General features: G+C 52.2%; 3 protein-coding genes across 3 annotated transcripts; 2 read left to right on the top strand and 1 right to left on the bottom strand.

The window, feature by feature from the left end:
• Positions 1-2,472: 2,472 nt before the first annotated feature.
• HSPB2 (heat shock protein family B (small) member 2) lies at positions 2,473-3,871 on the bottom strand (the record flags this gene model as incomplete). The annotated part of the gene is made up of 2 exons (XM_080631530.1): positions 2,473-2,924; positions 3,778-3,871. The coding sequence occupies 2 exons, from the start codon at positions 3,869-3,871 to the stop codon at positions 2,473-2,475; spliced, it is 546 nt and encodes a 181-aa protein (XP_080487656.1).
• Positions 3,872-6,202: 2,331 nt separating this feature from the next.
• Positions 6,203-9,450, top strand: CRYAB (crystallin alpha B; the record flags this gene model as incomplete). Its single annotated transcript, XM_080631787.1, has 3 exons — positions 6,203-6,416; positions 7,961-8,083; positions 9,247-9,450. The coding sequence occupies exons 1-3, from the start codon at positions 6,219-6,221 to the stop codon at positions 9,448-9,450; spliced, it is 525 nt and encodes a 174-aa protein (XP_080487913.1). The 5' UTR covers positions 6,203-6,218.
• A 2,117-nt stretch (positions 9,451-11,567) lies between these two features.
• FDXACB1 (ferredoxin-fold anticodon binding domain containing 1) lies at positions 11,568-15,491 on the top strand (the record flags this gene model as incomplete). The annotated part of the gene is made up of 5 exons (XM_080631702.1): positions 11,568-11,736; positions 12,275-12,431; positions 12,572-12,775; positions 13,407-13,565; positions 14,303-15,491. 5 exons carry the CDS (start codon positions 11,568-11,570, stop codon positions 15,489-15,491), a joined length of 1,878 nt encoding a protein of 625 aa, XP_080487828.1.
• Between the last annotated feature and the right edge of the window lie 4,867 nt (positions 15,492-20,358).

The raw sequence follows: 20,358 nt of genomic DNA, 5'->3' as shown, positions 1-20,358 counted from the left end.
CTGAGTCTTGCTCAGAAGCTGCTTGTCAGCATGTGGCTGGAGAAACTGGTTCAATCTGCACCACAGCAGCCCAGGGAGAATTTAGGATCAGATTTATGTAGGTAAATGGGATTTAGTCCTGGTCCCAACAGGGTTCTGCAAAGATCTGATTATTTCAGGAGTCTGTCCCTGCTTGGGAAGTTGCAGACTGTCTCTGGGTTTGCCACAGACACTGTTGATTTAGAAAGCCAGGATCTGTTTTGATTTCTGGGATAACTTGGGCTTTGTTGCTCTGCGGACAAGAAAGAAGAAAAGGCTGGGAGACTGCTCCCATCAGCCCCTTTCACAAATAGTGGAGCTGCTGGTTTGAGCTCCACCAGAGAAACAGAAAGGCATCAAAAACATTGGCAGAGCTGGAGATCACTTGGCTGCCACTCTGCATTCCCTCCTCAGTCTGTGTCTGCAGGGATGAAAGAGCATGGCTTCCAACGCTCCTGCTCAGCAAACTGATCAGGATACTTTGTGCAAAGCCTTGCAGGGTGCAGAGGAACAGCCCAGTGGCTGACAGCAGGCAGTGCCAGCCCCTCTCACTGCATCACTGATGGGGCATCTGTCTTCATGCTCTCAGGGACATCATCTGGGTAACAGGCTGTGCAACTGGCACAGCACGAGCCTGCAAGTGCCCAGCAATAGAGAGTGAACACATTGAAGAGCAAAGGGAGGGCTAATAAAAGTCAGAGGGGACACAGAACTGTGTAATGACTGCTAATGCTGTGCATTTCTATTGCCATAACGTCAAGGTACCTCAGACATGGAGGAACCGGAGCCACACTGTGATAGGTGTGGTCCAAGCACAGAACAAGCTGACATTGTCTATAAAAAACCAAAGGGCATCCCTCAGCAGTTCAGACTGTGAGTGTGGGGTACCTGATCTGCACTGCGGGGAAGGAGTCTCAGTGATCCTCCTGCTTGCTCACAGGAAGCTTGCAGGCAGGGCTGCACTTAAGTTGACTCTGATCCTCACTAACAGTAGGGGCCCTGAGAAGTTGAAAATAGCTGCACAGTGGTTTGCTCTGGTCTGGATCTCATTTTGCCTGGCAAGTGTGAAAGAGCAGCCTTGTATCACTGTTTCAGCAACCGAGGAGGTATGCTGCATGGGACAGACTCCAGAGCAGAGCATTTCTAGCCCAATTTATTCATGGAGGAAGAGTGCAGAAGTCTGCAAGTCACATCCCAGCAGGGAGAGGGAGAAGCTCTGTCCACAGGGACCTTGGTACCTCCTCTCTCTGTGAGAGGGCTGCACTGAGGCATGCCAGGGACCCCCATATTTAGCCAGTGACACAGCATTTTGGCTGCTTTAATTGGCTCTGACAAAACAAGGACTGCAACTGGCACCTGCTGAGCCCTTGGGGCCATCCCAAGGCAGCAGCTGCCACTGACAGCAGCACACACGATCCCTGGCCCAAAATCACAAGACTACTGAGACGTTTCTCATGTAGCCGGTAGCATTGCAGTGTCTGCAAAAGGGAACAAATTCATCCCTCCTGTGACTCTGCAGAGAGTGTTGGGATGCAAGCAAGGCACTTGGGATCTGAGCAGAGCCTTTCCCTTCAGCAGTTTGGGGTTCATTCCCCTCATAAGGGTTGAAAAGGTGCATGTGTGAACAAGCATTATGTCCCAGCTTCAGCTGCAGGTCTGGAAATGCACAGTGAGCTTCCAAGAGCTCATCACTCTACATCTTTTCTCCTTGAGGATGTTGCCTACTGTGGGCTCCCTACAACAGCAAGCAGCTCCAGCTGCACCTGAGCCAGGAGAGTCAATCACAAAGGTCCCCCTGGTGCCCCATGGCCAGAGGTCCTCCAAGTCCCCACTGATGCCATTTCCACAGATGAGCTCAGTGTGAGTAATCTACTGCTCTGCTCCTCACATCTGGAGCAGCTAAGGCTCTGTCCATCCTTCCTGCTGCAGAGTACCTTAGCCAGAAGGAACATGAATCCAATGGAAACAAGCGAAGATCAGAGGCAGATTTATTCCTCTTTCCTCCTGAGAGCTGCAGGCACTTTTACAGACCAACAAGCACCTTCCATCTCCATAAAGGTCAGAAGCAAGACACTGGGATCACCTCTTCCCAGTACCCTGCTGGGCTAGAGCAAAGCAGCTGTTTAACAGTCCACTGTGACACGGCCTCACAGTTTAGGGCAAGAGTGACTCTTGCCATTTGGGATGAGAGGAGAGCACTCTGCATGGTGCTCAATGAGCACTTGACCTAGGAGAAAACTTGCATTAGTCCCTCACACCAACACTTTAGTCCCCCTCTTTTTTTGGTTCCAAGTCCCTTTTTCCAGCCATCAGCCTTAAGAAGCAAAAATCTGGCATATATATGGCTGCTCACAGCCCTGCTAAACACTGATGATGGGAAATAGGGGTCTGGCACCATGGATCCCCCATCCCTGTCCCGCCCACCTTCCCTATGAAAGCCCACATTAGGGGCTTTTAGGACTCTTTCTTCTCTTTTCCTTCCCCAGACTGTTCTTCTTTCCCCACTGGCTGCTCCTGTTGAGTTATCTTCACCTCATTGACTCTGGCCTTTATCTCCTTCCCTGTCCGGGGAGCCACAATGCTTAAAATGCCATCATGGGACAACGTGGCTCTCACCAGCAAGGGGTCAACATCCAGAGGAAGGATATAGGTCCTGGTGAACTCTCGGGAGATGAAGCCGTGGCGGTCAGCCTTCTGAGGGTGCTGCCCCATCACCTCCAGCAGGTTGTCCACAGTGCGGACAGTGAGCTCATCCGGCAGGAAGTGACAGACATCCAGGAATACTTCGAATTTGTGCTCATTGAGGCTGATCTCGGAGGTGCCTCGATCCAACTGCTTATTGATCCGAGGCCTGATGTAGTAGCCATGGTACAGAGCGGGTGCTAAGATCTCACATGGGGACACACCTGAAAATGAGATGCAGTGAGGAGTGTGGGGTTTCCAGGGGAAGGAGTTGCTGAAGGATGGTTGGCAGCAGACATGGGAGGCTGACAGGAGGAAGCTAGGGCCTGGCGAACACCTTGGTTTTGCCACCACATCAGCACAATATGGATGAAGTCTCTTTCAGTTCCTACCTTTGTGTCCCTAAAACACATACACAGCCAGATGCCTGCCAGACACAGCCTCCCACCACAAAGCCAGCAGCTGCCAGCAAGACAAGGGCTGGTTCCAGCTTTTGCATGTCTGCTGGATGAACAGAGAGGGATTGGTAGGCGCACTGGGTGCCCTGCAGTGCAAAGCACGCAGCCAGGGATGGGCATGGAAAATGCTGATGGTGAAGAAACTGCCCTGAAGAACTAAAGGCCTTTTGTGTGCCATTGTCCAGGAGGCTTTCCTTGGAGCTTTTTGCATTTTCACGCTGTTGTGCTGGTGCTGAATGGTTCTGCTGCTGCCCACATTCCTTCCCCTCTGCCAGCCACTGCCCAGCTTTGTGCTGAACACCACAGCTCAGCTTTTCTCAACAGCCACCAGCTGCAAAACCTCCCCCCCCTCTGCCCCCAGAGCATTTTGCTCCATGTTTGCACAGCATATGCATGAATGCCAGACCACTGGGAGCATGAGGGAGGACAGGAGAGACAGCAGTAGGCATGGATGGAGGAAGCGGACCTCAAGAGAGAGACCCTGGTCATTCCCCCGCCTCCATTTGGGTTCTTGCACTTAAAATTCCTTGGCTCCACCTTACCTAGCCTGCTCTGGAGCTCAATATCCCCAGGGAGACTCCACCAGCCCTCCTGCACCAGAGGAGAGAAAGGTGCTTACCTTCTCCAAAGTTCTGGTCATAGATCTTGCTAGGGTTGGCAAACTCATACTCCGAACTCATGGGGTAGGCATGGGGGACAGTCCTTGCAGCCATGGTGTGTCTTTCCAAGCACTCACTGCCTCTGAGAGTGAAGGCTGCAGATTGCAAGGTTTTAATTGGGTGAATTCCACAGGGAGGAGTGTGTGATAAAAAGATGGACCAAAATAGCCACAAGCACAGGCCCCGGGATGCCTTGCCAGGGTGACGACGGAAGCTTCTCACTGCATTCCAGCAGGGAGTGCAGGCACTGTCTGCAGTCAGGGACATCTCGGGAAAATGCCGTACCTCCTCCCACCCTGTGAGATCCCCTCCTCGAGCAAGGGGTGCAGGAGGCAAATGGGCAGCCAAGTACAGCAGGGAGGCACAGAGGTGAGCTAAGGGAGGCTAAAGCAGAACAGACCCCAGGCTCTGCTGCCTGTGGTGCTCTCAAAGGCAAGGGCAATCAGGAAAGTTCATTGTAAGCAGGCTCAAGTAGTTCCTAACACTGGTCCTGCTGGCCCCGCAGCACCCCATGGGCATAGGGCAGTAGCTAATGATGGCTGGTGCCTGATCAGGTCATGCACAATCACATGAAGTCACTATCACACCCATTTCCCCACTGTGAGCTTAGGACTCAAATCAGCCCTTCCTGTGTTCTGCACAAGGTAGGTTCATTTTCCCAGCAGCTGAGCATATGGCTCAAGCCTTTTGTTCCTCTGAGTGGTGAAGTGGTGCAGGTAGTTAACAGGATTCAGATACTGATGCCTCTGCATCCTGAATGGTGCTGCTGCAAGCTGCCTGTCCAGACTGTTCCCTGTCCAGAGCTTTGGCACAATGTAATGAGACCCAGAGAAATGCTTGTGCCAGAGATCACGAGTTAACAGGGATCTGAAGCTGGCATAGATCCAGTTTTATTGAACTGGGGGTGGTCAGGGGGAGGGAGGAATGGGACATGGATGGGGGGAAGTAGTGTACCCTGAAACCAGAGATTTCCCTGAGTCCACATCCCTGCAGTACGAGAGCAGGTGCACTACTGCTGATGTAATGGGGAATTGGAGAAGGTATTTATGGCCTGAGCTGTTGCACAGAGCAAACCCTGCTCCCTGTTCTTGCAGCCGTGCTGAGATGAAGAGGGTCAGAACCTTTCACAAAAGACTGGTGGTGCTAGAAGTAAGAATGATGTGCCTCTGAGCCAGTAACTGTGTTTAAGTTGCAAGCAAACACAGGCAGAGACTAACTCTTTCCCTTTAAAGACAGTTGCTGGGCTGATGCTATTGCCATGATTTAGGTTCACAGATGAGGCAGGAATTAAGATAAATGTGTGAATGAAGACATATTAGAAGCATAATTATTGGAAATCAGCTTACTGTGAGGGCACAGGCAGATAGAGGTAGCTTGCATCCCTGAGCACGCATGTCGCAGTGCAGCATCATGGAGGCCATTGGCACAGAATCACAGAGTGGTTTGGTTTGGAAGTGAGCTTAAAACTCATCCAGTTCCAACCCCCTCCTGCCACACGCAGGGATACCTTCCGCTAGACCGCATTGCTCCAAGCCCCGTCCAACCTGGCCTTGAACACTAACAGGGATGGGGCATCAGATGGACTAAGCAACTATGATAGTCGATGAAGACATGCCCTGGGAAACTCCCCATCATGCCTGGTTTATCTCTGCTGACAGCCCTCTGGAGTACTCTGAGGTCACAGTGTTGGGCTTTTCTGCTCACCCCAGTCAAGTGGTTTCTGTAGTGGGCAAAAGCTGAGAGGTGTTGGGCTGAAGCACTGCGAGGAAAGCCACCTTTCATTCACACACACACCAATGGGTATCCACTAAGGCTTACTGGGCTGCAGAGAACTGCATTGCCAAGGGTATCTCAGCAACGACCTCCTGGGGTCTTTCCTGCCCTCCAACTAAAGCAGGCCTGTGCCTTCCTTTGCCTTAAGGAGGGGCAGAGCTCTCCCTAGGCTGGTGGGTGATGTATGCCTGAAGTCTCAGTGCTGGCAGTGGGAACAATGGCCCCTTGTCATTTTCCCTGTAAGCCAAAGATAGGAGTCGCATTGATCCTGCTGGCATCCAAAGCAGCTGGGAACATCCGCCAAGCCTGCCTGGGTCTCTGCAGATAAACAGCACGTGGGGAGCGGGGCGGGTGGCTGGGCAGTTTGGCTTCTTGCTGCCCCATTAGGCTCCTTTTCTTCTTCTCCCCTTCCCCCTCCTCCTCAGCAATGTGTTCAAATCCCTCAGACAGCTACTGGGCACCACTGAAGGGACCAGCCCAGGAGTGGGACAATAAAATCCCTGACACCACTGTTCAAGAGGCCTGAGGGGGGAGAAGACCAGGCCAGCTGCACGGGTATAAAGCTGTCCTGCGCTCCCGGCACAGCACTGCAGCACAGTTGTTTGCCAGGCACCTCCAGCGCACTCCAATGGATATCACCATTCATAACCCCCTGATCCGCAGACCCTTCTTGTCTTGGTTGGCACCGAGTCGTATCTTTGACCAGATATTCGGAGAGCACCTGCAGGAGTCAGAGCTACTCCCTGCTTCCCCCAGCCTCAGCCCCTTCTTCATGAGATCCCCCATTCTTCGGATGCCCAGTTGGCTAGAGACAGGACTCTCTGAGGTAAATCTTCCCTTCTTAATGCTCTTCGTTATTGCTGTGTGCACATCCTGATGGGTCTGGAGCTGAAGACCCATGAGAGCTGAGATCTTGGAAGTTTCTTATAGGTGGTTATTAGGAAAAGACTGGGGAAAAGGGTGCTGTGTGTGTGCCTCTGTTCTTCTGCATTAAGCAAGAACCTCTGCATGCTTTTCTAATCATTTGTAACTGATTGCAAGTATTGCCATATTGTTTGGAATAGAAGCAAACTGTGGCAAACAAGAGCTGACAGAAGAAGGGAGGAACCCTTATCTCCCTGTCTGCTGTGCAAAACTTTCAATCCCACTCCCTCCTGAGACGCAAACAGCACAGGGGTAGTTGGCAGGGGTAATGAGGTACTGATGTCAGGCAGTGTGGGAGCTCATGCTGAGGAAAAAGGGGCCTATTTTAGAGAATCACTGCTGAGAAGGGCAGCATTTTAAGATACAGGACCCAAAGGATCGTGAAGCAGCCTGCTGCTTACTTCAGGGGCTGAGCCAAGAGGCATGTAGCTCAAACAACCTTGCCTGTTCTGTGAGTCAACTGACTTATTTTCAAGTAACTTGTAGAGCTACTGTAAGCCAAAGGTATTGTTTTAACCTTTGCACAGTGTTTCCCTTGATTTAGTGACCTGAGTCTGGCTGTCCAATGAAGCAGCCATAAAAAGCACCACAGATAACAACATCTCACTCAGTGGAGAAATCTGGAAGGAGAAGAAAGCACTTAGCCTCCCAGGTCAAACTGCAGAAACCAGTAAGCGTGGAGCTGGCACAAAGAGTGCCTCCACATCCCATAGCAGAGCTCCAGGAGGCTTGCATGTTCCTGACCATGAATGCAGCAGAAAGGCTGAGACAGCCAGCTCATATAGCAAAGTTCTACAGACAAGTCCAAGACAGGCAGAATGTGCAAATTCAACCTCAGAAGGCAGCAAAAAGCAGTGTTTATTAGAGGTGATAAAATGCAAAATGGAAGGGAAAGAGGTGAGATTAGCAACAGGAGACTCAGAGTTTCGGCAAAAGTCCTGCTGCTCAGATTAGGGAGGTGAGCAGTGAGGCTGTGCTTCTCACCAGTGACACATTACTTGGGCGATTAAAGAGCAATGATACAGGGGAAAGCCTGCAAGCCTTCAGATGAGCTTCAGTCAGCTCTACAGGCAGGGTTTCTTTTGCTTGTAAGACTTGGCAAAATCCAGCTACAGAAACGGAAAACCTCCAGACATTCTGTAAAAAGAATTGGATGCAAAACTGGTATACCAATGGAAAAGTCAGTTTTAACAAATTCAGGTTGAGAATCTCTTCCTTGCTTCCAAGGAAAACATCTATCAAGAGAAAGCATTCACATTTTAGGTACAGCAGTGATGGGCATTAATGTAACAGGCCAGCAAAGGGCAAAGCCACCCAGATCAGAATGCCAAGTCAGACACTGCATGTGTAGATACCACCTTGAGTCTTGAACTGCTGTATTCTGAGAGTCTTTTTAAGCTGAAACCCTCACCCGCTCTTTTCTGAAGCCACCTACTTGTTTTGCAGATGCGACTGGAGAAGGACAAGTTTTCTGTAAATCTCGATGTGAAACATTTCTCCCCTGAAGAGCTAAAAGTGAAGGTGCAGGGAGACATGATAGAAATTCACGGGAAGCACGAGGAGCGCCAGGTACTTCTACTTTAATTGTATTACTGATAGAGTCAGTGCGAACTTCGTCATCTATGGTTAAACAAGGAGACTGCAAAATAATCCTCTGTGCTCATCTCAAATAGTTCTGGTTTTTATTAACCTATCCTAATGGAAGATGCTCTGTGCAACACCCCAGCCTGCCCAGATGATCCCAGACTGGGCAGCAACAGGGTGAAGATTTATTACTGATGTTACATGAACTGTGAACTGAACTGGAAAATCACCTTTGAAATGGGCATTTTTGTGCCTCCCTTGTCCTGTGAAGAGGCCAGGAATGCAGGGAGGCGTTCCGTAAGCTAACAACAAACTGTAATAACTAAACCACATAATGAATCAGTGCGTTACCCTGTTCTGTTACCATAAGGCTACCTCTTCCTGAAAAAGGCCCATCTACCAGTTTGTAATCCTTAAAGATTGTGTTCTGCTGTCAGCATTGCTTGCTGGCTTGGGAGGCCTGTGTGGCAACTGGACAGAAAGAAGTCAAAAGCCATGTCCAAAGCTGTACGCAGCAGCGTTTGCCAGTCTCCACCTCCCTCCCACCACTGCCTCCTTGCCAGAAGGAAACGAATACATGTAATAAAATAGCTATGTGACTGGAATTGTCAGCTTTAAGAGCTTCTGGGATCACACAGGTCTGTCAGTCAGGAAATACAGCATTACTTGTAGCTGGTGGAAGCCTATAATCCTGACATAGCTTCTGCAAATTTTTTTGGCTAAGAAAATAATCAAGTACTATAGCAGAGATCAGCTCACTAGAAAGCTGTGTATTTCTAATGTTCCAGGGACCCTCACGAATTGGGGTAGTTGGCACTGCATGTGAGTCTAGCTGCTGCATCTTAGGAATGACAGCACACCACTGTGCAATGAGACCAGTCTCCAGCAGGCACAAAAGCTGGCACATACAGCTCCTTTATAAAGTGTACCTGCAGGCACCTGCGGCCTAGGCAGGGCAGTCTCACTTCTGCCTGTCTTGTCTCTTTAAAAAGAGCATTTCATAACAAAAATTCTTCTAATTTTCTGAAAAGTTTTCCCGTGAGAGCTGGAGCTTCCCAGTCTCGGACTTTACGCAAAGAGCCCACGGTTTAGGCGGAACTGAGCGAACATTTCTAACCAGGGCTGTTCCTTCTCTTCTCCTTTTGAAGGATGAGCATGGCTTTATTGCCAGGGAGTTCAGCAGGAAATACAGGATTCCAGATGATGTGGACCCTCTGACCATAACTTCATCACTCTCTCTGGATGGTGTCCTGACTGTGAGTGCACCAAGGAAACAAAGTGATGCCCCAGAGCGCACTATCCCCATCACCCGTGAAGAGAAGCCTGCCATTGCAGGAGCCCAAAGGAAGTAGGCTGCTCTTTCAAGTCACCCTGAGGGGGCCATTTGAGAGCACTTTTCATCAGATACCAGCTATGCTGAATGGCTACTCTTATTATTTATGCTGAGAAAGTTTACTAACAAATAAAACATGAATAAGCAGCTTGTATTTTGTTGTTTTAGCACTGAGCACAAGGGAAGTGAGGGGTCAAAAAAGCTGTGTGAAGTTGCTGTGCAGGGAAACATACCTGGCATCATTCTTGCTTACCATTTGAGTGGCAGGTGTGTCAAGAAGAGTTTGTCTTGGTGTTCACAAACACTTTGTTAGTTTCACTTGGTGTACTCTGATGTTTTGCAAACATCTAATTGCATGAACCTTTTCCTTCAATGTTGCCAGAGGATTTCAGAGTGTTTCACAAGCAACAGGAAAGTTTTTCCAGTGGAGACTAGACTGGTAAAACAACTTCATGACAGTCAAACCCCTTTGAAGTGTGGGTATTCGATACCAACTGGAAGACAACTGTATCTTAAATCTCTAGAATGACTCATGTTATGGACAAGCATCCAAATGCTGCCACCAATTCAGAGCAGTTGCAGTTTAAAAGTGCAGAGCTGCAGTAAACACAGGTATATCTAGAGAGGAGAAGAATATCCTGCTCCTGTGATGCAAATCACATCACTTTGAAACCATGTTGTCAGTGCCCTTCAAGCAGCAAACAGGATCTGACATCTACAGTATTAATCTGATTTATGCAAACATTGTTGAGTGGTACAAAACACAAATCTTTTCTACAGAGTAGGCTTCTGTTAGCCTCAAACTTGGGAGCAAGAAATAGGAATTTTGAGTGAAAGCCATTGGGGATAAACATGATGAGGTTAGCTAGACAAGAATACTTGAAATGCAAATACCACTCCCTGGGTGACTTGAAATACCTGTTCTGTGGTGGCACAGGAACGCAACCCAACAATGAGAAAACGACAGAAAACACCCCTGTCATCTCCAAGCACAAATGTAATTCAGAAGCTCCTCTTTAGCTACACTACAGATCCAACAGACTGTGTTTCAGTTCTATTCACGTACTTTTTATTCTCCAATGATTTGCCTTGTGGTACTCTGAAGAGGATGTTGTTTCAGTGAATATACTGAAAACCTCACCCCATAGGGGTTTTGTTGATAAATCATTTCACTGGTGGTGCGTCTCTAGCCGTACTGGGAAAGTTTAGAAGTGCTGCCCAAGTCCATTCACAGCCCCCCCAAGGCCAGTAGCATACATTAAGGACCATGGAGGGAGTTGTACATAGATATCTTGGGCATGATCTGGCAAGAGAAATCAACAAGTCCCTAGGATCATCTTCGATCTCAACAGCAGTTAACATGACATGGAATATTGTCTCTTCTGCTCCCACAGTCATTGGGACAGAAGTGTGTGACAGAAGGCACCAGAGAAGAGCTATGTTCCTCCTTGAGGACAAAAAGCTTTTTTGGTTGGTTGATTTTTGTTTGGGTGGTTTGGGGTTGGTTTTGTTTGGTTTTGTTTGTTTGTGGTTTTTAGGGGGGGTAGGGGATGGTATGGTGTCTATTTCCCTAAGCTTTGATCCTGCATTTCTCAGTACGAAATACATCTCAGACTAACTTACCTACCCTTTGAAACAAAGTGATTTAGCCAAGGCCACAGGGACCTAATGCGCAAACTGGACTCAGACCTCATTGCAGGCGGTAGCTCTCTGTTAGAGCCTGCTTTTTGAACAATTTTAAGCCTTCCACTGTGACTCCCGAAACACTGCCCTTGGCCTGTGCAGCAGCTGCGGGCGCACAAATAGAACAGGCGCCAGTAAAGCACTGCTATTCTCTCTCAAGCCGTAACTCGCAGTCCGGAGGCTACACCGGCTTGTCAGTTATAGCTGCTGGCCTCCCCTGGGGCGCCGGCAGCTATTTGGGCTCTGTGCAGAGGGTCCGTGTCGGGGAGCGGCTGCCGGCAAAGCAACCGGAGATGCCCACAGGGGCCCAGGCTGCGCCCGAGAGGCGAAGCCGGTTCCGCAGCGTGTCCAGCAGAGCCCAGCCGGGGCCAGCGGCGCTGCGGCCTGATGCCATCAGCAGGCGACCGGCGGAAACGTCGTGAGGCAGCGCCGGGTTCCGGGCGGAGGGCGGGTATGGAGCCGGTGCGCCGCGTCCTGCTCATCGGGGAGGGCAACTTCTCCTTCGCGGCCTCGCTGTGCGGGACCGAGGGAACCCGCGTCGTGGCCACTTGCTACGAGAGCGAAGAGGAGGCGTCCGGGTGTGGGGGAGCAGCGGAGAACATCCAGCGCCTGCGGGAGAAAGGTGGGTTCGCACCGGCGGGACGTGGGCCGTCGGTGGGGATGGAGGGTGGTGGCGGTGGTCCTTGCTCACAGTGTCCTAGGAGGTCGGGACGGGGAGAGGAACGGTGTCGGTAGTGCTCAGCCCTTAGCTCTAACTGCTCTTGTCGTAACAAGGCTCTGGAGCGGCGGCATGCCTTCGTTAGATCAGGGATCCGGCGCTCTCATTGCCTCCGCAGGAGCTGTGCCGTCACTCTATAGCCCTTCACCGCTCCACGCACCTAAGACGACTGCTTTTGCCACGAGGAATTTGAATTGTCCAAATCAATTTGCCCTAAGATCTAATCAGGCTGAAACAGAACTGAAACAAGTAGGCAGCAGAAGACGCCGCAAAGGAGCAAAGGGAACCTAGGCAGTGTGGTTTCCCTAATGCACGGATGGGAAGATGCCTGGTAGCCGCTGCTCTGATATGCTTAAAAGTGGGCTAGAGGGCTAACTGCTACCTTCCTTTAACACTTTCCATAATGATTAACATCAGCCTTGTTTTTCTATTACTGTTGAAGGAGCTGAAGTTCTGTTCTCAGTGGACTGCACCAAGCTGAAGGACTATTTTTTACCAGGAAAAAGAGAATTTGACTGTATTCGTTTCAACTTCCCTCACTGTGGGAGAAAGGCTGGGGTAGTGAAGAACAGAGAACTTCTTGCACACTTCTTCCATAGGTGAGTAAGCCAGAAATAGTTCTATGCTAATTAAGTGCTGTGATACAGATTTCTAGCTGTGTTACGTGTGTTTTTCTGACACGATAAGATTTCTGGGTGTGATAGCAGGATTTTTTCTTGTTCCCTGGCTTCCCTTCCAGCTCTGCAGAAGTGCTGTCAGAGGAGGGAGAGGTCCATGTGGCTCTTTGTAATGGACAGGGTGGGACACCTGCTGATCAACCAAGGAGAGAATGGCACAACAGCTGGCAAATAGTGGCTGTGGCAGCAGGAGCTGGATTTATCCTGAGTAATGTTCATCCTTTTAAAGCAGAGACTATCCATGGATATAAGTGTACAGGCTACAGGTAACCATCATGTGGCAAAACTGAAAAGCTGATATTTGTGCTCTTAGCACTGGTATGGTCTTTTAGTATCTTGTTTGTTGGAGAGAGGAACTTCCTTTAATTTTCTTTAAAATAGCTACAGTTCTTTTTTGCCTCTGAACAGAATAGCCAAGATAAAATGCAAGCTTCTTGCCAAAGTACCATTTAAAAAATAAGATTATCTTAGGATGTTAAAGGTCAAAATAGTCCATTTGAAAACAAATGTCGATCTCAGCCTAAAGATGGGAGGAGGACTGTGGAATGTGTATCTGCTTAGCAGACAATCACAGAATCACAGCATGGTTGATGTTGGCAGGGACCTCCAGCAATCATCTAGTCCTACCCCACAGCTGAAAGCAGAGCCAGCTACAGCAAATCACTGAGAGCCACATTCAGTCTCCAGGGATGGTGACTGCACAGCCTTTCTGTGCAGCTTGTTCCAGTGCTGGACCACTCTCCCAGGCAATGTTGCATTTTAGCACCTTTTAACAAGACCTGGGATTCAACAAGAAGCATGTTAGTGTTGCACAGAGTTAGCTGTGTGATGCTTACTTATGACACATTAAGTACGGGAAGTGATCAATGACTGTGCTCTGCTTTTGTGTATTGTCAGGAGTCAAGATAAATCCTTCTGTGTAGAGGGTGCTTTAAACCACGTTTTCACACGAAGCATGCCACTCTCATATTTCAAACCTATGAGCTGCGAAATAGAACTGGAAAACAGAAAAGTTTCTTTTCAAGTACCCGAGGTACTCGTGGATAAAATCAATAGGTAAGTTTTACAATTAGTTTCTGTTTGGCAATAACACACACTCCTGCAGTCAGTGGGAATGATGAGGATAGATGTCAGATAAAATGGAGTTGCTTCACTTTCCCTCCTTTCCTTTTTACAGAATTTCCTGTTCCATTTCTTCTTTAAGTCTGCTTCATGTTAGTTTGTGGTTATGGCCTACTTCAAAATAAGTCTGCAGAACAAATAACAACTTTGTGAACGAGACCAAGCTGCTGCATACTGGACCGCACAAATAAAGATGAAAACTTTAATCTTTTTTACCATATTATGGAAGACATTCAGGAGCTGACTTGGTGTCGGCTAACACCTCAATACTAAGGCTAGCAGGATTAAAAAATACCAGCCTCTTAGGTGAACCACTGTGTACTTAAGAGACTATCCAGTCTAACAAAATTTGATTCACGGCTGTAGTTCGGTAATGCCCGTGCTGAGTGGAAATGGTAATCCTGACTGTTAAGTCTCATCCCTTTTTTACCAGTGAAAGTGTAATTAATTCTTGATTGTAACATGGAGGGAGACAAACACCACTGTCCTGAAAACATATTAGCCATTTCAACACTTTTGATGAAAGACTTGGCTTGTTTGGGTAATTATTAGAAACCTTAATATCTGAGACTGTTTTGGGTAAATTGCTGGGCTCAAATTATGATCACAGGAAGGTGTCTCAGGGAAATCTGTTTAGTGGTATGTGTAATTCACACTTTTATTTTTCACAGGGGTTTCCTAGAACCAAATTCAAATCATCCAGTACAGACACTAAAGGAGAAGCTCACTGCAGAGCTTCGCCAAGCCTTTCCATTACAAAACATTGACTCCTGCCTTCCTCTGCTCCACCAAGGTCAACTCAATGGTATTTGTCACTCAAATATCTTTTGGATCATTCTGAACCCAGAGGAGACTCCAAGCACTGAAGAAATGTCTAATGGACTGGCAAATGCAGTTTCATTTCACCATGTTGATTTTTGCAAGGATGCAGATAAGAATGGCTGTGTGAACGTGCAAGAGAGATACCACATTTCAAAGCAGTATTATCTTAGACCTTCCCTTCTACCTTATGCTCAGGCAGTAATACAAAGAGGAGCTTTTCTCCCAGAGACACTTTATGTTATTTCTGGACTGGTTTTCAGGAAGTGTTGTATCACTCCTTACTCCATGCCTGTTTTTCATGAGATGGTTTTTGTAAGTGCCATTAACAGAGGTACAGAGAAAACCTGTATCCAGATGTTGGTGGATAACATTAAAACCAGCATACATTCTCTTCACCAGACTGTTTCCAGCTTTGAACTGCGTATCAACCTGCAGGAAGCAATGAGCTTTGAAACAACTGAACTAAATGACTTTGCTGCTTTTGAGTCTCAGCTGAGTAAAATTCAGTACTTGATCTGTGTGGAGACAGATACTTCAGGCTCCCATGACACGGGCTCCTGTGTAGGAGTTATAAGGACAGCTCCTTATGAACTAGTAAGCAGCGAACTGGTTGTTGTCTTTGCTTCATTGAATCTTGACCTCCTAGCCATGCTGATCTGTGGAATATGTGATTGGCGAATGCTCTGGACATCAGACAATAGGTTCCTCCATCAATTTCCTAGAGGAGAATTAAGGCTATTCAAGAGTTTTTCTCTCTATCCGCCTTCCTATGTGCATGATGTCAGCTTTTGGATTCCTGATGGGGAACAGTTCGATGAAGTTGCTTTTCACACCATTGCCAGGCAGGTGTCGTGTGAAATGGTCACATCCATCCTGTTAATCGACAGTTTCCAGCAGTCAGAGACAGGACGGAGGAGCTTCTGCTACAGGCTGACCTTTCAGTCCTGTGACAAGGCCCTGAGCCGTCAGGTGGCGGCAGAGATGCAGCTGCTCTTCCGGAAGGAGATAAACCAGCACTTGCGTGTAACTGTTCGATAGAACGGTGTGTGTCGGCTTTGGGTGCTTGAGCAGCGTCTGTTTTCTGCTGATCTGGAAAACCGGTCCTGCCTCTCCCTTGCCTTTGACACCAGGTGCTCTGCAGCACCCATCGCTCACAGCTGCAGGGCTGTAGGGGGTTAAAAGGAGCCCTTTGTGGCTCGAAGGGTAGGGGGAATTTCATTGTTGGTTGCATGAGCTGAGTGCGTGCTGCAGCCCCGGGCGCCTCGCAGATGGGCGGGAAACTCGAGGGGTGCTGCACGCGCTGGGCTCGTGCCCCTCGCCTCAGGGGCGCCTCGCGGGTGGGCGGGAAGAGCGGGCGCGTGCGGGGTTACCTCAGGGGGCGCCTGAGGCAGACGGGAGCAGGACCCGCCGGGGGACGGGACGAAAGCCGGTGCCGCCGGGGAAAGGGACGTGATAGCCTCGGGACGGGAGGGAATCGGTGCCGTCGTATTGGTGGGGAAGGGTCTGCAATGGCCTCGGGCTGGGAGGGGGTCGGTGCCGTCGTCTTGGTGGGGAAGGATCCGTAATTGTCTCAAGCCGGGGGGGAACCGGTGCCGTTGCCTTGGTGGGGAAAGGTCTGTAATTGCCTCAGGACGGATGGGAGCCGGTGCCGTCGCCTTGGTGGGGAAGGGTCTGTAATTGCCTCAGGACGGATGGGAGCCGGTGCCGTCGTCTTGGTGGGGAAGGGTCTGTAATTGCCTCGGGGCGGGAAGGGGTCGGTGCCGTCAGGGAAGGATCCGTGTTCGCCGCGGGGCGGGCTGGCTGGGGTCGGTCACCGCCGTCGGGGGTCTGCGAGCGCCGTTGGCCGGGCTGGGCTCTGCGCCTTCCCGGGAGGCGCGGTCAGGCATCTCCGAAGGGCGTGCAGCAGGACCACGGAGGATCCAGTCTCCGCCTGGAGCGGCCCGGAGCAGCAGAGTCCTTCGTCCTCGTCCCTGCAGAGAGCCCCGGAGCACCCATCCCGTGAGAGCAGCCGATGGGTGAGCTTTTACCGGGTGACGGGGGGGGGGGGGCTGGGCAGAGGGAAGGGGGTTGGGAGTAGGCGCGGGAGGACGGCGAGGCCGGTGGTGCTGTGGACAGCTCCCGCGGGGGCGGGCGGGGCTGTGAGGAGCTCCCGGTCCCTCTCGTTCCTGACCGCGTCCTCCTGCCTTAGCACCCGCGTGCGGAGCAGACAGAGGAGGCGTCCGTCGTGTGGCACTGCGAGGCAAGAGCAAGCGAGAAGAGAAGCAGAGCAGGGGAAGCCCAGGAGGCTGAAGAGGAGTGGAGCAGGGGAAGTCCAGGAGGACAAAGAGGAGCGGAGTGGAGTGGGAGGAAGCCTGGGAGGCTGAAAAGGAGGAAAGAGAAAGGCACCTTGGGCACAGGGACCTCCCTATCACCGGGGCTGGGGTCACACAAGGGTGTCACTGGCACCTTTGGGGTGCCCTGGCTGGCTTTGAGCTTGGGTGGCCCTCCCTGTAAGCAGGGTTGGGGTCTTGGCTTTTGCCATATTGCTCCATGGGTGAGTAGCCTTCCCGGAGAGATGGGCAACCTTGTAAGCAGGGTGAGAGCCACCATCTCCACAGCCTGGGGTGGGGGGAAGTGGAGCTCCTGAATATGGAGCATTGTGCCCCAGCCAGGATGGCCAGCCTGTAATTCAGGCTCTATGGGGCTTGTTGAGGGTGCTGAGCTGAGGGGGCCCACCCTGTAAGAAGGGCTGTGCGTGGCCCCCCTGCTGGGCAGGAGGTGTTGGGAGGGATCCCCTGTAATCAAATGGGTGTTTCTGGCCCCAGCCTTTCAGAGGCATGGGGCTGAGATATGTGGTTGGGCATGCCCTGCCCTAGGCCTCTTTCTCTCTGCATTCAGCACCTGGGGCAGTTTAGGAGGGAGGACACTACTGGGGAAGGTGGGAGGCTGGGGGGAACCTGCCTGGGACCTTCCTCTGAGGCTGATGTCCCTCACTCCTCCGGGCGGAGGACCTGTTTTTTAACTGAGCCCCCACTTCCTTGGCAGCCGTTCCTGGACAAGAAGAACACTGTGTGGAACGGTGCCAGTGAGCACCACAGGTGAGCTAGACGAGGGGCGGCGGGCTGAACACAAGAGTGCTGCCACCACCTTTAACTGGTGGTGCACTGGGTGATTTCCCTGTAAACATGGCTGGAGTCGTTGGCCTTTTGCCATGATGCCCCATGATTTGGCTGCCCAGAGAGCATGGCAACCCTGTAAGGAGGGTGAGAGCCACTGTCCCACACCCGAGGGGGAAATGGAGCTCTCTGGACCCCTAGGCCACCCTGTAAGCAGAGGAGGGCCATTTCCCTGCCCAGCTCCTCTGCCCCAGAGGCTTTCTGCCTGCTGGTGACCTACCCAGCATGACCCCCTGTTGTCAGGGCGTGTCGCAGCATTTTCTCCTTGGCGTGTTGAAGCTCTCTGGCTTCCACGCAGCCCCGGGCCTGGTCTGAGGCTCTCCTCTCCTGCTTGCGAGTAGGGTAACTCCCCAGACATTGGCTGCACAGAGCTCACGCTGTCTTTATGGAACTTCTGTTTTTCCCTGTTTGTGTCTGTGGTTGTGTGTGTGTCTTTGTGTGTGTGTGTGTGTGAGAAGGAGAATGAGCTTGTTTAGGCCCTTGTTAAAATAACTGCAGCGTACTTAGCCTGAACTTCCCAGGAGAGCAGGGCTCTGTGCAGTAACAGGGGGGTCCCCTCTGAATCTGCGAGCAGAGGGACGGTCTGGGCTCGCCCCTTCTTTCCAAGGACGGCACCAAGCCACTTGGTCATGGTGCAGGCAATGCGACCTGCCTATAGTCAGGACCTAGGTCTCTGCCTGCATGGCTGCCTGTCCTGCTGGTGACCTGCCAGCGTGACCCCCTGTTGTCAGGGCGTGTCGCAGCATTTGCCCCTTGGCGTGTTGAAGCTCTCTGGCTTCCACGCAAAGCCACAATCCGAGGAGTCCTCTGTCCCCTGGAGCAGCCCCAGCTCGCTTTAAGCAGAGCCTGGGCAACCGCTTTAGCCAGCCCCCAGGAACGAGCCCTCTCTCGCCCTTTAGAGGGCGCAGGCACACCTGTGGCTGGGGTGACCTCCCCCTAGTTGGGGTAGAGGTCGCTCGCTGGGCTCTTGAAGAAGTACGTGGTGATGGTGATGGTGATGATGACGATGATGATGTGCTGCAGCCAGGACGGCCCGCCCGTAACTCGGGCGCAGGTTGGAGCCTCACGCTCCGTGGGGCTTGCTGGGAGTGGTGAGGCGAGGGGACCCACCCTGTAGGGAGGGCTGTGAGCGTCCCCTGCTCCCAGTGGGAGTGCTGGGAGGGCCCCCCTGTAAGCAGGCGGGTGTCCCTGGCCCCAACCTTGCAGGGGCAACAATTCAGAAGATGTGTCTTCTCATGGCAGAACTGGAATGGCGTCTAAAAATCCAGGGAACGGCACTGAGCCAAGTACCTCCCCCAGACCCATAAAGACCCTCCCAAAAGCACTAAGGATGCTGTAGTGTGACTGCAGCCCCGGTGACAGGGACGTCCCTTTGCCCAGAGTGCCTTTCTCTGAGCCCTTCTTCAGCCCGCTGCTTCTCTGGCTCACTCTTGCCTTGCAGTTCCACACGCGAGGGATGCCTCTGTTTAACCTTCTCCTCCGGGGGCTGCTGCCAAGGAACAGGGGAGCCTTTGCCAACTCCTCCGCCCGGCGGACCGGGGGGCGCCCGCCCCGGAGGAACCTCCCTGCTTTTCTCTGTCCAGAGTCCTGAGACTGAGAGCAGAGACCGAGCGGACCAGGGCACGGCGAGGAGGGTGGGATGGGAGCAGGTTGAGGGTGGCCAGCGGCGCTTGCTCGCTTCAAACACCACCCAGTTTGCAACCAGCTGCTCGGCGTTAAAGCGACAGCTTCTCCTGAGGGGTAGGAACCCACCTCAGGAAGTTCTGCCCAAGCCCCCAAAACATCCCGGGAAATGCCCTTGCCAGAGCTTCCAGCGATTCCGCTGCCCCTAGGGCAGCAACTGCCCCGCACTCTACAGAGCGCGCAGCTGGCAGCCTGTGTGGGGTGACCGCCCCGCTAGCGGGGTGCGGGTCAGGGTGTCCCTGAATGGGAGAGAGGGAGCCCCTGAGGGCCTTGGGGACCAGGGCCGCCCCCTCCAGCCGCTGCTTTGCACGCCCAGCAGCGTGTGCCCAGGGTGCCGCCTCCAGCGCCGGCGGAGCCCCGGAACCCCGCTCCGGTGAGAAAAGGCGATTGCCGAGGTGTTTGGGGGGTGGCGGGGTGCGCGAACGGACGGGCGGGGCCGGTGGCGCTGCGCAGCTCTCGCTCCGGGGCCGGGCCCGCGTGTCTTTGCCCGCCCGGCGGAGCAGCGGGGACTGCTCGGCCCTGACTGCGTCCTTCGGCCCCTGCAGCGGCTGCCGGCGGAGGAGGCTCTCGGGTGTGAAAGGCGCCGCGAGGCAAGAGCGAGCGAGGAGCGTGAACCGTGGGAAGAAGGGGAGAGAGAACGCGGTCATGGGCAGGGAATGTCCTGCAACAGCTTTTGTCGCTGCCCTTTCCCCAGCTATTCAGTGCCGCGGGTACCCAATAAAGCGCTTTCTCCAACCGTCTCTTGTCCATTTGGCTACATTCCTGCCCAAGTCTGCCTAGGCAGGGAAGGGGACGTAGGCCCTCAGGAGCATCCGCCGCCGCGGGGTTGCTGCCGTGTCGCAGTCGTGGGACTGGGAGAGCGGCGGCTACGGTAGCCGCGTTCTGGGCCCGCTTCCTCTGCCGCGGGGCGCGTTCCGCACTCCGGCGGAGCGAGCTGACGGCGGCCCGCGCAGGCGGCGTGGAGGCGCGCTCCCGTGCCCACACCCGGCATGGCTGCCGGCGGCTTCGGCTCCGCTGTCGTTCCGTTCGCTCGTGGCAGGTAGCGGCGTTCTCGGCTTCCCGTTCTC

The sequence above is a fragment of the Psittacula echo genome, assembly GCF_963264785.1.
Source record: "Psittacula echo genome assembly, chromosome: 18".
Classification (NCBI taxonomy): Eukaryota; Metazoa; Chordata; class Aves; order Psittaciformes; family Psittacidae; genus Psittacula; species Psittacula echo.
The sequence above is the reverse complement of the archived record's forward strand: the minus strand, read 5'-3'. Positions and strand labels throughout refer to the sequence as shown.